This window comes from Microtus ochrogaster, linkage group LG9 (assembly GCF_000317375.1).
Source record: "Microtus ochrogaster isolate Prairie Vole_2 linkage group LG9, MicOch1.0, whole genome shotgun sequence".
Classification (NCBI taxonomy): domain Eukaryota; kingdom Metazoa; phylum Chordata; class Mammalia; order Rodentia; family Cricetidae; genus Microtus; species Microtus ochrogaster.
Genome location: NC_022034.1, coordinates 11,166,086 through 11,181,979, shown reverse-complemented (window position 1 = coordinate 11,181,979; position 15,894 = coordinate 11,166,086). Strand labels below are relative to the sequence as shown.

At 48.9% G+C, this 15,894-nt stretch overlaps 1 protein-coding gene across 2 annotated transcripts in view; it reads left to right on the top strand.

Moving 5' to 3' along the window:
* Positions 1-15,894, top strand: part of Tmem181 (transmembrane protein 181) — a 62,083-nt gene that overhangs the window by 10,122 nt on the left and 36,067 nt on the right. Inside the window, exon 1 of one of the 2 annotated variants that reach the window (XM_005363395.2) lies at positions 4,419-4,539. The exons of the other annotated variant lie outside the window; for it this stretch is intronic. Coding sequence (XP_005363452.1) covers positions 4,532-4,539 — 8 coding nt within the window. The 5' untranslated portion in view covers positions 4,419-4,531. Of the gene's footprint in view, positions 1-4,418; positions 4,540-15,894 lie in introns of those variants that run through there. 2 annotated transcript variants of the gene reach the window in all.

The following is a 15,894-nucleotide window of genomic DNA, read 5'->3' as shown; positions in this document are numbered from 1 at the left end:
GGTGTATGTGTGCAGGTGTGGTGTATGTGTGCAGGTGTGATGTGTATGTGTGGTGTATGTGTGGTGTATGTGTGGTGTATGTGTGCAGGTCTGGTGTGTATGTGTGAGGGTGTTGGAAGGAGACGGCCGCTTGTTCATCCTGGCCACCCAGAACCAAAATAATCACGCACAGAAACTGTATTAATTAAATCACTGCTTGGCTCATTAGATCTAGCTTCTTAATGGCTAACTCTTACATCTTAGTTTAACCCATTTCTATTGATCTTTGTACCGCCACATGGCAGTGTCTTATTGGGTAAAATTCCCAGCATCTGTCTCTGGCGTCTCCATGGTGTCTCTCTCCAGTTCCGCCTTTCTTCCTCCCAGCATTCAGTTCTGTCTTCCCCGCCTACCTAAGTTCTGCCCTATCAACAGGCCAACGCAGTTCCTCTATTAACCAATGAAAACAACACATAGATAGAAGGACTCCTACACCATGCAGGTGTAGTGTATGTGTGTGAGTGTGGTTTATTTGTGAGTATGTGGTATATGTGTGTAGATTTGATGTGTGTGTGTGGTGTGTGTGTGTTAGTGTGTGGTGTATGTGTGAGCGTGTGGTATATGTGTTGGATGTAGTATGTGTATGTGGTGTGTGTGTGTGTGCCGGTGTGGTATGGTGTATGTGTATGTGTGTGGGGGGGGTATGGTGTATATGTGTGTGTGTGTGTGTGTGTGTGCTGTTGTGGTATGGTGTATGTGTGTGTGGGTATGGTGTATATGTGTGTGTGTGTGCCGGTGTGGTATGGTGTATGTGTGTGTGTGGGTATGGTGTATATGTGTGTGTGGTGTGTGTGTTTGTTGTATGTGTGCAGGTGTGTGCACCCATGCTTGTACACAGAAGCCCCAAGAGGGCTTTGCTGTCCTGCTCTCTCACCCTCCGTCTTACTCCCTTGAGACAGGATTTCTCACTGAACCTGGCTAGGCTGGTGGCCCATAAGCCCCAGTGACCCTCCATCTCTGCGCCCACAGGGCTGGGGTTACAGGGACCTGCCTACATAGTCTTGCCTGGCTTTTTACAGGGTGTTGAGATCCAAACTCAAGCCCTTGTGTTTGCATAGTAGGCAGTCTTACTCCTGAGCCTTGTCTCCAGCTTCCCCCGCCCCCCGCCCCGCCCCTCTCTCTCTACTGTCTCTCTGCCACCTGTCTCTGCCTGCCAGAGCTGAGATGACAAGCACACAGCCACCCTGCCTGACTGTTCATTGTGGATTCTGGGGGATTGAATCCAGGTCCTCATGCGTGGGTGGCAAGCACTTTATCAACCGGATCATCAGCGCAACCCCCAAGTCTCTTTCTAAAATAACAACTGTCTCATAGTCTCTCTTGTCCTATCCAGAAATGTCTTAGTAATATCAAGAATGCCTCCATAACTTTAAAATTTACTTTCATGCATTTGAACCATAGCAGCTTCCTGGGAAAGTGCATCAGGAGGCTCCCTCTCCCCGGCCACCACCTCAGGTCCTGTAGGTGGATGGCTCTAATACCACCACGTATAGTCCAAGTGCACCCTGTGAAGTCCCCTGGCTTTGTTGGCCCAGGTCACTGCTCCTCTGGAATTTTCTGTACCCAATCCCCTGCTACCCTGTGTGTTCTTGGGTTGTTTGGTTTAGTCCAGAGTCAGGAAACCAAAGGAAAGCCCCCAGATCTGTGTGTTCAAGGCTGAAGCATAGGATTTCCTCTCGACTCTGGGTCCTGTAGCTGGGCACGTCCATCCTGTACCCAGGACTGGCTCACCTCAGCCTTCACTACCTCAGCAGTGCATGGAACACTATGGTCTAACTGAGCAGCCTTTGATTTGTTACACAGGAAGTGGGCTGAGCTGAGGACCGACCACCCTCCTTCCCACAGCAGTGAGAAGGGAGCTTTGTCATAGTGTCTAGCATTAAGAGCCATGCCCATGCCAGGGAGAGCTAGTGTCACTCACTGTCACTCCCCAGGGATGGCCCTGCAGCCTCTATGACTAGCATTTCTTATTTCTCACTGGGATACAGAGTATCCGGAGCTCAGAGATGCAGCTGGCCCCCAGGAAGAGCTACAGTTGATTAACAAACTTGCTGTGTCTCAGAGTCCTGGTGGGGGGGGGAACCCCACAAAGCACCCATCCTAAGCTGCACTCTGGTCTGCTTTAACTGGGTTGAGGTTTCTTAAAGCTCCCCAAGTGGTCTTACTTCAGCACATTTTGCGACCCACTGTCCTAAGCTAATTTGCTCTTCTGCCCTTTGGGTTCATCGCCCCCAATCTTGGATCAATACTGGGATTCCCTACCCAATGCTCAGGTTGCCTGCTCTCCTGGAGGAATTCACCCTCAGGTAGGCACTCCCTGAGGTTACCATGGAGACAAGGTCACCCCCTTCAGCTGGAGTCTCAAGAAAGCCCACAAAAACAAATGCCTCATTTCGCATTTCCAGAGCAGCCCCGTTTCCTAGTGCAGGATCTGAGGGCTAGCTCCTCAAACCTGGCCTTGCTCAGACTAGCACTGTCCCTTCTTTGGCCTTTCTCCTGGTCCTCATTCCACTCTGCTTCTTCTGTGCTAGTGAAAACTCCCAGGCTTCCAGCCTCTGCCACCACAGACCCTGGCACAGTAGTGCTGACAGAGGGGTAGGCTGCAGAGTGCCTGAAGGCACTGGCCCTGGGTTGTTTGCCCGGGATGGGTAGTCACCGGATGTGCAGGCTAGACCTTAACCCAGGGGCCACAGGAGATAGAACAAGCCGAGAGATGGTAGTTTCTGGTAGTTTCTCTGGCACTGTCCTGTAGACCAATCAGCTCTGTGTGGTGAAGCTTCCAGCTACCTCAGACCTCAGACCTTCCAGTGCACTCTTCTGTCCGCCCCCATCTTTGTCATCTCTCAGGTTCCCTGTTCTTGATGAAATTAACATGGAGACTGTCCCTAGTTCTGTTCTTGAAGGAATCAAGCTAAAGACATTTTTTTTTTTTAAAAAATGTTAAGACAGGTTTGCCTGGTAACTCACAGAAACAACCAACAACAATAAAAACCAGGGACCAGGTGTGACTTGCTGTTGACCTTTGCCTTCCTCTGGGGGCGGGGGGTTTCCAGGATATAGGACTCTCAGTGCTTACACTATGAGAAGGCTCAGGCCAAGCAGAGCCACTGGCTCACCCTCGTAGGAAAGTGAGGCACTCACTGGCCCTGCCTTCTTGTCTCTGATCCCATGAGAAGGCTTCCCCAGTTCTCCCAGTTTTAGAAAGCAGGTTGGTCTATCACTAGTCAGTCAGCAAGTGCCCCTGAATCATTTGCTTAATGCTCGTGTGCACTGTCTCCTGGGCTGGGCTGTCAGATCTTGGAAGGGGGAGGCACATAAAAAGTGACAAGTGGCAACAGCGGGATAGTTGGAATAGCACACCTCAAATACTGTCGTTGGTTGTTTTTACTGTTTGGGGGAGCCGCCACCAAGCTCCCAAAGAAATTACATACAGAGACTTAATATTGCTTATAAATACCCAGCCTTAGTTTGACTTGTTGCTAGCCAGGTTTTTTTTTTTTTTTTCTTAAAGTTTTCTTAAATTATCCCATCTACTTTTAGGCCTCTGGGCTTTCCCCTTTTCTTCTGCATATCTTACTTTCACTCTTACTCCATGGCTGGCTGCGTGGTGGCTTCTCCTTTTCTAGTTCCTTCATCTCCGCGGCCCAGATTTCTCCTTCTTATTGTCTCTGCCTGCCAGCCCCGCCTATCCTTTCTCCTGCCTTGTTATTGGCCATTAAGCTCTTTATTAGACCAATCAGATGTTTTAGACGGACCAAGCAACCCAGCTTCAGAGCGTTAAACAAATGCAGCATGAAAGAATGCAACACATCTTTGCATCTTTAAACAAATGTTGTACAGCAGAAGCAAATATAACACATCCACACGGGGACCAGCCTCCGTTTCGCTCTGACTGGGGCTGGTGCAGCAAACGTGAAGGGAGACACAGGAGGCAGAAGAGTTGGGCCTGAGCCCTGCAGGCTGGAGGGTGAGAGGCTGCACTTGGGCATGCTCGTCTCCCTCGGCTTCTGGTTGTGGGTATCAGAAACCCGTGGACATTAGTTTTAATGGTTGCTAGAGAGAGACACAAGAGCGTGGCACGTGCTGACGCCTTAACACGGCAGTAAACTTTAGAGAGCTGCTAATAGCTCCTTACATATCGCCCCCCCCCCCCACACACACTTTCGGAGATGAAGGAAAGGGGAAGCAGCCACAAGACGAGTGTCTGGGGACCTGGACAGGGTCTCTGGGATCGTACTCCTCGGTGATTTTTAGACCCGGGCCTCGGCTGTCCACGACGATCGCCCACGTGACAGGTGTCCAGCGCGAGTGCTGCTGGAGGCCGCTCCTCCCTGCCGGGCCGCCGCTTCCGCGCACGTGACCGAGCGTCGCGCTCTGATGCGTTTTCCGCGGCCGGCTGCTCGGCCTCGCGTGTGGCTCCGGCTGCGGCGGCTGCGGGACGCCGGGCGGGCTCGGGACGCGCCGGCAGCGGCCGAGAGCCCGGGGCTCCGAGATGGAACCGTAAGTGGCCGCCCACGGCTTGGGCGTGGGGTCCCGGGGCCTGAGGTTGGGGTCCCCGGCTCGTGCGCGCCGCGGGACTCCGGGCGGGCGCTGGAGGGTCCCAGCAGGGAGAAGGCTGGTCCGTAGCTGCTCCGCGTCCAGAATCGGTGAGGATGCCCCGCGGCTCGCGCACCCGCCGGCTGGAGCTGGACCCCCAGCTGCGAACTGGGTCCTCAGCTCCCCCAGACGCGCTTCTCGGTGGCGTTTGGTGACGTGGGCACGCTGGACCTGGCAGAGCCTCGTTAGATCTCTCGCGTGCTGAGTTTTATAGGAGTTTTACAATCTGCTGACTTGGGGCTCCGTGTCGCTCTGTAAAGTACAGAGATTTTAACGAGGAAAACCCGAACCCCAGGGACGCCATCCCTAAAGCTGCTGTTGACGCAGCTGTCGCCTGGGTGTGCACTGAAGTAGCGGTGAGGGAGTGCCCGGAGCCGGGGCGACTGAGGTTGAAAAGTGGCCTCGGGCGACCGGATGCCATTCTTAGGCTCATTGGAGTTCTGGAGGCAGCGGGGTAACTCGGGAAGCGTTTTCTCAATGCAAGAGTCTACGGTGGAAAGACGCCTTTCCTCCGGCTTCCTTAGAAGTTTGACTTCGGTCCCTCCAACTCACGGAGGAACTCCTGACTCAGGTGGATTAGAGGCCAGCTGGAGGTGAGTTCGTGCCAGGCACGGGGACAGCACTCACAGGTGGTCTTTCTCACCTCTTGGGAAGGGTGCCTTCCAGGAGTTACGGCTCTCTAGCAAAGTGGTAGCTACTTGCTTCGGGTGGTTCTCCCCGGCTCGGATCTGCGTGGCACAACTCCATCCTTGGTGCTTTTCAGGGGGATTACAGAGGCAGAGGATGTGTGAGAGAGTTAGGCCTTGACCAGGTCTGAGATCCAGGAGTCTGTACAGGACAAGGAACTAGACCAGAGGAAAGCCATTACTAGGAAAAGGTCACTGGGAGGGGCTGCAGACTGCAGCTTTGTTAAGGGCTTGTCGCCTACAGCTCTGGACATGTGCTGTCTGGGAGGCAGGCCGTGGGCTCTGATGGGCAAGAGGGTAAGGATGGTGTGTATCCTTTAGGGTATTTTTTTTTTCTGAATGAAACTGATGTCTCAAAATTAAAGAAAACTTGAGTGTCAACTGTGTGGTAGAGACTGTTGTGTCCCTTTTTAAATTTTGTTTTACTTTATTTATGTGTGAGTATATGCCATGTGTGTGCGAGTGCCCAAAAAGGCCAGAAGAGGGTGTTGGGTTCCCCAGAGCTAGAGTTCCAGGTGGCTGTGGTGTGATGTGGGTCCCCCTGCTGCATCAGCTTACACCCATTGAGCTTCCCCACCACTACCCTCCTGTAGGGGAGTTACTGTTGTTACTCAAAGCTACAAATGAAGGGCACAGGTGTATAGGAGTCAGCGAGTGCCTGAATAACTCACAAGTCTCCTTGAGATGGTAGCTTCCATGGTCAGAAATCCAGAGCCCACGCTCTTGACAAAAGCCGGCAGCTAATGTGTGCCCAGTCAGGGGTATTTGGGAATGAGGCTTCACCTTTACTGGCAACTTGGATCCCCTGTTTCCTGGATGTTACTATAGGAACCAGCATCCTAGAGAGGCAGAATGACCCACCCCGGGTCACCCTGATGACCCATGGTGGAGAAGGGCTTCCCTGCCCGCGTTTTGGACTATGACAACCTGGCAGTGGTCTAGCGTATGGTCTCTTTGGGTCACACGTGGCCTGTGTGATCAGTGTTTGCCTGCTTCCTCCTCCTGTCTGACTTGGGAGGGTGTTCGATGACCTAACCTGCATGTCCCTGGGTATGAGCCACTGGGCGTGTGGCCCAGGAACAACATACTTGAACTCATGCTCCCTTAGAGAGCCTAAATCTTGGTTTGTTAAACTGTGTATGTTGTTAGGCCTTGGATGGCCACATAATGCCTCTTTTGAAGTCTGCTCAATGGCTCGCAGTCTATTCGGACTTAGCTGATTGAAGTTTCAGCCTTCAGGTTTTCCCCTCAGAGTTTCCTGTCAAGTGCTGGTTCTTTAAAAGGTGAAGATAGTAGGGACTGTAGAGAGTGTGAGGGGTGGTGGCCCCCTTCCCAAAGCTAGCCCCTCCCTCACATGCCGGGTGTGCATTGTAGGTTCAGATTTGCCACTCCCTCCTGCTTCCCCAGCTCCACCCCCTGTTTCCCTTTATGCTTCAATGGCTGGGAATACCTGTCCCCCAGGGTAGCTCCCTGGTGGCTAGCCTGGTATCAAGCAGGTACACAGGAAATGCCAAATTTTCCCTCTCATTGGCTGGGGCTAAAGGAGCAAGAGACTTCTTGCACAGTGGATCTTAAGAGATACTGTGCCAGCGTCTTCATTTTGTATTTTCAAAAATAAGGAGAAAAGCTGAGCATGATGAGGCATTCCTGGGTCTCTGGTCGTGACAGGGAGGCTAAGGCGAGTGGATCTCTCAAGCCCAGGTATTCAAGTCTAGCCTGGGCAACAAATTAAAAATCCTGCTTGAAAAATAAAATAAATTGTAGGGTATGGCAGACCATGAAGAAGCAGGTCAATCTTTGAGTTTGAGGCCAAAGTTCTACATAGCAAGCTCAGAGCCAGCCAGGGCTACATGAGAAAGAAAACCAATAAATAAAATATAATACAAACAGAAGAATGCCCCCCCCTTCAGCAGAGGAGCAAATGCAGTACTGCTCACTAACATGGTTGGGGTTTTGCTGCTTTCTCAGTGCATTGCTCTAACCCTGTTGTTTGAGAAGTCATCAACCTGTAACAACAGCCTTCTGAGGCCTCGGTTTACCCCTGTCCTAAGAGGGAGAAAATGTCACCTGAATGGTAGAAAGTTGGGACCCAGGTTTGTGGGTAGCAAGCCAGTACCTTGAGTCAAAGGAGAGATTGTTTTTATGCCAATTGTGTTGTGAGGGGCAGGAAGAGACTCAAGGAAAATGTGAAGTGGGGTGATGGATTTAAAAACCCTTTCCCACTGAATGGGGGATCTGGGTTGACCGTGTACCCAACTGATGGCCCCGAGGACTCTTCAGTCTTCTTGTTTTGCATGCATGAATGTGTCTGCCTGTGCAGGCGCTTGCCGTGTGCAGGCTGCAGGTCAACGCTGGCTGTCTCCCTCACTCTCCACCTTCCTTTCTGAGATGCTCTCTCACCAAACCTGCAGTTCACAGATCTGGCTAGCATGACTGGCCAGTGAGCTCCAGAAATCCACCTGTGTTTGCCTCCCCAATGCTGGGATGACAGGTGCATGCCGTGCTGTGCATGGCTTTATGGATTTATGTGGTGGTGCCAGTGGCCCCAGCCCAGGTTTTCGTGCTTGCCTGACAGGTACTCTACCCTGCAAGCCGCCTCTCCAGCCTTGTGACTTTAGTCTTCTCTACTATTCTAGTGGTGAAGAGATAAGTCTTGGGAGTAAACTTACTTCCTTTTAGATGATGGTTTGGACTGTTGTTGGGATACTATAATGGTGGTGATAGTTGACATGGGTTTCTCCTCTGGGTAAAGTGTAGCAGGATTTCTTTCGGGCCACCAACCAGCTCCCAAATCATGACATGGAGACTTATGAATGCCCGGCCTTAGCTTAGGCTTGTTTTGTGCTCTCTCTTTTAACTTGACCTTTTCCTCTTCATCTCCATTTGCCTCTGGGGTTTTTAGCCTTCCTTTCCTTCTGTATATCTTACTTTCTCTGCTCTTGTGTCTGGCCAGCAGCTGCTTGACATCTGGCCCTGCATGTGTCTCTCTCTCTCTTTCTCCCTTGTTCTCTTCTTCTCTCTTCTGCCTAGATTTTTCCTCCTACTTATTCTCTCTGCATGCCAGCCCCACCTATCCCTCTACTGTCTAGCTGTTGGCTATTCAGCTTTTTATTAGACCAATCAGGTGCTTTAGGCAGGCAAGGTGAAACAAAGGCAACACATCTTTGCATCGTTAAACAAGTGCAGCATAAACAAATGTAACACATCCTTACATAGTTAAATAATCCACAACAGTGAAGCCGGCACCAGGAGTGCTTTCTTACCTTCTCCACTCAGCTAAGCCCTGCCCTCTGGTTATGGACTATTAGGGGCCTGTGTGGGAGGCAGAAGTGCTTAGTGGGCATAATGGTGGTGACAGGGACTAGAAGCCACTCAGTCAGGCTAATGGGGACTGGACTTTCCAGCTGGCTAAGCCAGGATGCTCCCTGTGCCAGCTGAGCATGCCTGATCCTTGAGGATTTGTGCCGGGTCAGATGTCCTTTGGACAAAGGGACACAGAACTTGTTTGCCTGCTTTCAATGCAGAAGACAGAATAGCCACAGATGCCACTAAGAGGTGACCTAGAGAGAAGATAGTCACATCTTGCAGCTACAGTCGTTCATTGTTTATCATAGCAGGAAATGTAGAGGAACCCAGAGGAAGAAACCATAAGATCAGGGCAAAGAAAGTAGAGACTGGGACTCAAGTGTTTAGACATTTATCGTGCATAGGATATACACTGTGAGCAGCAGGAACTCTGGGCTGGGGAAGGTGGAGAGGAGAGTGAACAGTTGGTCATTTTCAGCAAAACCATGAGAGGTTGCCTGCTCTTCTAATAGTGGTTGGCATCTCTTACTCAAGGGATGCTGGGATACTTACTGGGAGCTGACGCTAGTTGATAGGTGTAGCACAATTTCTAATTGGTCTTGATAAAAACCCAGAGTCAGATATTTGGGGGTGAAAGCTGAAAGGTCAGAAAAGCAGAGCAGCCAGCCACTAGTTCTTACCTCCATGAAATCCTCAGAACCAAGGGGGCAAGATCCTGTCTCTATGAATCATCAGACTGAATCCTGAGTTCCTGTCTCTTCCTGCCTTATATTCCTCTCTCCACACAGCCACATCACTTCCCATCTCCACCTCCCTACCGCTGGGAGTGGTGTGAGCCATCACTGCTTGACTCTCTTTTGGCTGAGTCAACCGCACACATCCCAGGATGGCCTTGAACTCACAGAGGTCAGTTTGCCTCTGTCTCCCTTGTGCTGGGATTAAAGGTGAGTGCCATCAGTGCCTGGCCTCTATGGCTAACTAATGTGGCTGGCTCCACACTCTGATCTTCAGGCAGATTTATTTGTTAAAGCACAAACAAAATACCATCACAGATAAGTTCGTGGCTGCGGGAAGGGCAAGGCCTGCTGGCAGGGATGCCTATCGTGAGTCAAAGGCTGAGGGTGTGTTCTGGTGCTGTGAGATATTGTAGTCCCCAGCTGGGGCAGTGACTTAGTATTTTGGGTTTCATTTTTAATTTTGCTTTTCTGCAATCTGGGAAGGATAAGCATACTCACAGGTGTAGAAGTTAGCTAGATTTGGGGAATAACCAGGCCAGCTCAAAGATAAACAATTATATTTTTACTTATTATAAGGGGAAACTCACACCACAAGAATGGAAAGTCCAAGTTCCACGGTGTCCTGTGGGAATCATCTAGAAAGAGAGCGAGCACCTGGACCATCCCAGTTTTTTCTCCTGGGCTCCAGGAAGCCAAACTTTAACTAAGTTCCACTTCTTGTAGATGATTGGCTAACAAAGCTTCCCCCATCACACAGAAAGCTTCTGGCTTTAATAGAATGTCTTGTGAAAAGGGGCTTAGCCTGCAGTGGGGACCCCGCCTCTTTGGAAGTCACAGTGGAACATGGCCAGGCTCAACTCCCCAAGACCAGACTGTGGTGACTTTAGATGGCATCTGTCTTCCCAGTCCCCACACCAGACTGCTTGTGGCATCCAGAATCCGGGCTTAAGCAACTAGTAGGTGGAATGGCTAGGGCCTGAAGTGAAGAGCACTGTGGCGGAGCACGTGATGGGCGGGCCAGGGGAGTGAGTGCAAAGGGCTCGCTCTGAGGTGTCTGTGGGTAGTTAGTAGGAGTATGGACTTGAGGGCTGGATGGAGATGGTGTTGCAAAACCCCTCACCTGCAATCATAAGCCTGAGACAAGCTAAGGAGTGAGCGGAGACAAGGAGAAGAGAGAAGCAAAGGGCAGCAAGAACAGGGTGTATCTCTGTCACGGAGACCCCTATAGCTTTACTTGCCTTGATGCCATCACAGACTTCACCCCATGGAAGCAGTTCCTCGGGAGGTGGCGGCTAGGCTCACAGTTTGGATAATGGCTGCATTGGGGTGGTTTCTCAGGCACATGAAATTGATGTTTCATAGCCCAAAGAGTCCATACGGATGGACTGTTTTGTTGCATTAGGAAGATCTTCCGAGGGCCCTTGGGCCCATCTTGTCCAGGGTTGTAGGGCATATTTATGAGACCCTAAGTGGGAAAAGGTTGACAGATCCAGAGAGGAAATCTGGCACATGTGCCATGATGGACAGCAGAGAGCTGGCAGGGGCCATAGACATCCCCTGCCCTGGTTAGCTGGCCGGCAGGTGTGTTTGACATGGCCTAGGTATAGAGAGAAACAGGGATTCCTTCCTGCACCCTGGCATCCCACCTCTGGTTTAGCGGAACTACACACTGTTGTAATAAGTAATGGCAGATGAGTATATGTCTTAGTTGCTTTTCTGTTGCTATAATAAAAAACTGTGAGCAAGGCAATTTATAGAAGGAAGAGTTTACTTGGTACAATGGCATGAAACTACTGAATGGACTTTGCATAGGGGCCTGCGAGAGGCCCCTTGTGGAGTTTCCTGATGGTGAAGGATTACCTTGAATATTCCTTGTTTACCTACATTCATTAGTCCAATGCTGCCTTTGCCCCACCTTCACATAATCCAGAAGGGAGGGGCGTTCTGAATGGATTATTCTTAGAAAAACATTGTTTCTAGGAATCTACAATCCCTTCAAAGTGTAAATCCAGGGTGTGGTCATCATATACAGCCTGCCTTGCTATAGTAAATACCATAGGCTCCTTCTCCAAGAATTGGATCTTGGGAGATTTCCCTACCTCTGGCTTTACTCCGTTCAATAATCTTAGTCTCTTCTCTGAACCAGGTACTCCATTGTAATTGTGGATCAGTCTCTAAAACACCTTTAACCAAATCTTTCCAGTTGTTAGGGATAATTCTATTACAAATTGACCGCGAGTTTAGCATCTGCTTCACAAAAGGTGAATGCATGCCATATGAGACTATTGCTTCCTTGAATCTCCTTACATCTCTCAGTGGCACAGGAGTCCAGTTAGCTGTACCACAGACTCTGCCATTTGGCAATTCCTGAAAGGTTGCTGGATATATTAAGGTTGGATGTCTGAAAACCTTAGGCTGTTCTTCTCTTTTCTTACAATGCAATACTAAAATTGGCTCTCCATTAAATTCTTCTGTCAGGGTTTGAATCTCTCTGTGATCTGTTTTATTAGATTTTTCTAAGGCCTGTATCTTAGCACTCAGATTAATCAGCTTTTTTAGTGATAAGACAAAAATGATAGAGATGATAAAGATTGACATTACATAAATTCCATCTAAATCAGATTCCCTCTCATCTAAGTTTTCAAACTGCCTAGCATATCATACAGAGACCCAACTCCCTCTATTGTAATGGTTTTTCCCATTTTTTAATGTGGGGAAAAAACTCTCTTTTAACTAGTTCCTCCCATAAAGAATTCCCAATTATCTTACCCACTCTACCGATGATGATGAAGATGTGAGACTGATTGCTGTTGCACAGAACAGTAAAAGCTTGACGGAATTTCAAGGCAGCTGCTTAGTTCGCAGAAGCCTAAGAAGGAGGTTCAGGAAGAGTCCTCTGTCTTAGGTTGATTGTGACAGGCTCCTGTCTTAACCCATCTCTGGCTCACTGGTCTTTCTGTAGCCTGCTAACTCATACTGCTCTCGGAGGAAGCCCACTCTCTTGGGCAAATAGCGACATTACATCGCTGCTGCTGCTGCTGACCCCTGTTATAGAGGCAGAGTGCAGAAACCCAGCTACAGGAGCTCCTAGCTGTTCAGCAAGCCTGGGCTGTATAGGAGTGTCTGGACTGGCATATTAGTGGCACAAATATAGTGAAAGGAAAGGGAGCACCCACCATATATTCCAACTGCTCTTATAAAAGGAGGTCTGTAGAAGGAACAGCAGGCTACGTTCCTGCTGTATGGCTCCCGGCCGCCTGGCTATCTTAACCCCAAAATAACAACACACAAATTGTTTAAACACTGCCTTGCCCATTAGCTCTAGCCTCTTACAGGGTAATTCTCACATCTTGGTTAACCCATTTCTCTTAATCTGTGTAGCACCACGAGGTGGTGGCTTGCCAGGAAGATTCTAACGTACGTCCATCTTGGACCGGAGCTTCATCGCGTCTGCCTCACTGCCTTCTTCCTCCCAGCATTCTGTTCTGTCTTCCCCGCCTTCCTAATTTTCTGTCCTATCAAAGGGCCAAGGCAGTTTCTTTATTAACCAATGAAAGTAACAGATAGACAGATGACCCTCCTCCAAATCAAACAGGAAAATGCCCTAGTGAAAATTATATAGGGCATTCTGGATCTCTAAGGCAGTGGCAACCTGTCTGGCTAAGGGATTAACAGTGCTAGCCACAGCAGTGATAATAGCAGCCACCACGGCCATGGAGATCCTGAAGTCTCAACAGGGACGACTCAACATCAGTTGACTCACTGGGACAGGACCAAGCCTGGAACCCGGGCCACAGCGCAGTCATCTCATTAGCCCAACAGCTGTTCAAAAGACACAAAACTTGAGAACCATTAAGGGCAGAATTATTCAAGGTATAATTAGCCACAGACAGCCACATGAGAAACCCTATTTTGGCTCTGATTTTTCATCTTGCTGTGCTATTAAACAAGGTAGGATCCTGCACAGCCAAGGGTCCAAAGTTTAAACAGTCACGAAGTCCACAGAGATACCATCCTGTGAAGGTAGACACTACACCACATTGGGCTGGATTCCGGAAATGAAACTCCTGAGAACCCTTGCTAACATTCTTGTAAAGTGATCACGGTCCCCATCCCCATAATGAATAATGTGCTCTGGCCATAAACCATAGTACAAGCAGGTCCACTGTCCATTTTAATCAATATTGGGGCCCCCATGTAGGCAAAAGCTTGCAGGCAATGTTTATTTTACATCCTTCACCTTTCCCCCTGAGTGGGTGGAGGTAAAGAGCATGCCTGATAAGTATCCACAGAAACATGTACAAATCCCAGTTTGCCAAAAGATGCCACATGAGTAACATCCAATTGCCAGGTATGACTGGGCAAAAGACTCCAAGGATTAACTCCTAGATGAGGAACAGGAGTAAGTTCTGCTCATAAAGGGCATGCTTTGACAATCTTAAGAGCTTGTTCCTTAGAAATTTTATACTTGAGCCTCAAAGAAGTGACATTAAGATGGAATTTATCATGCCTGCTGGTCAGAGGCCAAAGAATCCTGAGGCAGACAGATTAAGAGAGCACGGGTTACTTGATCAACCTGTGCACTGCCTTCACTAAGAGTGCCAGGTAAGCCAGAATGTTCTGAAGGTGGCCAGTATAAATCTTATGAGATATTTCCACAAAAGTAATTGAATGTTAGTCAACAATTCATGAACTGCAGAGGCAGTGGCCATATTTCCTGCCGTTTCCAAGGGGGGGGGGAAGAACCTTAGCAACATACCTAACATTCCGGGCTGTGACTACAGCAGCTGTGCCATTGGAGGACCCATCTGTGAATACATTCAGGGTGCAATCTAGGGGAGCTAGCAAAATAATTTTAGAAAAGCAAACCGGATGTTCCTCAAAAAATATTTTACTGATTTATTAGGGGGTTAATGGTTGTCAAATTCAGCAGACTGAGTGGTTAAAAAGATGGTTGTCAAATTCAGCAAACTGAGTGTTTAAAAAGATGGTCCATTCTGGGCTAAAGAACCGGAGCCAGTTAAGCCGCTCCTCATTGTATGGAATAATAACTCTATCAGGGATTTTACCAAACGTCCTAAGACTCTCCAGGCAGGCAGTGTGCAGCACCTCCAGGACAGTCAAAAGGGTTGCATAACCTCTTGGGAGAGGCTTGTCCATGAACACAGGGAATAAGTTCCTCCTGCCAAAAGACTGTAATGAGCTGCAAGGCTGTGCCAAAGACCAGCAGAAGCTAAGGCTGGTATAATCAATATAATTCAGATGGGTTTCTGCTAACTGCTGTACGACTAATCTAAGACATTCACAGCCTTCAGGTGTCAGTAGCCTGGGAGATGTGGGGTTTGAGTCATCTCTTAAGATTTCAAATAATGGTTTTAGTGCTCCTGTTGTTCATCCCATTGATGGTCTAATCCAATTACAGTGTCCCTAAAGCTGTTGAAAGTCATTAAGAGTGTGGTGCTGATCTATGCTAAGAGTTATCTTTTGTGGTCAAACCCCAGTCTGTAGGAGCTGATGGTCCAAATACTGAAAAGGAAATATAGTTTGCATTTTTTTCAGGGGCAACAACTAAACCAGACCATTGCAGTGCCTCATAAAGAGTTTGCAACTCTGTATGCAACTCACATTCATTTGAGACTGCAATAAGAATATCATCCATATGATGAACGACATAGCTGGGGATGTTGTTCCCTCAGGGCCCACAAGGCTCTGGAAACATAACTGGACAAAGTTAGACTATCAGCCATGCCCTGAGGCATCATAACCCATTGATACCTTTGGTGTGGCTCTCTGAGATTAACAGAGAGCACTAAAAGCAAATTTGGATGAGTCCTCACGAAGCAAAGGAATAGTAAAAAAGCAGTCCTTAAGGTCAATCACCACCATGTGGTAATTCTTAGGGATAGCCACAGGTCTTGGCAGTCCTGGCTGCAATGATCCCATGATTTCCACACATTGGTTAACCTGCCTAAGGCCCTGCAGTAGTTGCCAACTGCCAGATTTTTTTGATAACACATAAGGGGGGTATTCCAAGGGGAAGAGGATGGGACTAACTGTTCTTGCACAGCTGCTGAGCAGCCAGTAGCTGTTCTACTGAGGGGCCACTGTTCCACCCACACTGGCCTAGTCTCCCTCCATTTGATGGGAGTTACAACTTGTGGCTCAACAGTGGCCCTCAGAATAAACTTTCCAACCCTGCTCTGTCCTGTCTAATTTTCCCAGTCCTCAGGCCTCTCCTCCTGTTTCCCGACACGAGAAGGAGATCTCCTTGAATGTCGGCTCTAGAGAGGCACTCATTAGCCCAGTGGCTCCTTTTGATATTTTGGGCAAATTCTTGAATTTCCTCAAAGGTTTTGGCTAAATTGTCTAATTGTTCCTTCACTTTTACATTGTCACTGAGAAGAGCATCTTTGACTAAATGCCATAGTGAAAATATTGCCATAGGAAATTCTTCTGTCCCTCTCTCTTTTAAAGCCTTTTGAAGGTCAACTTTTACCTGCTCCCAATCAGGAATATTAACCCCCTCCCCC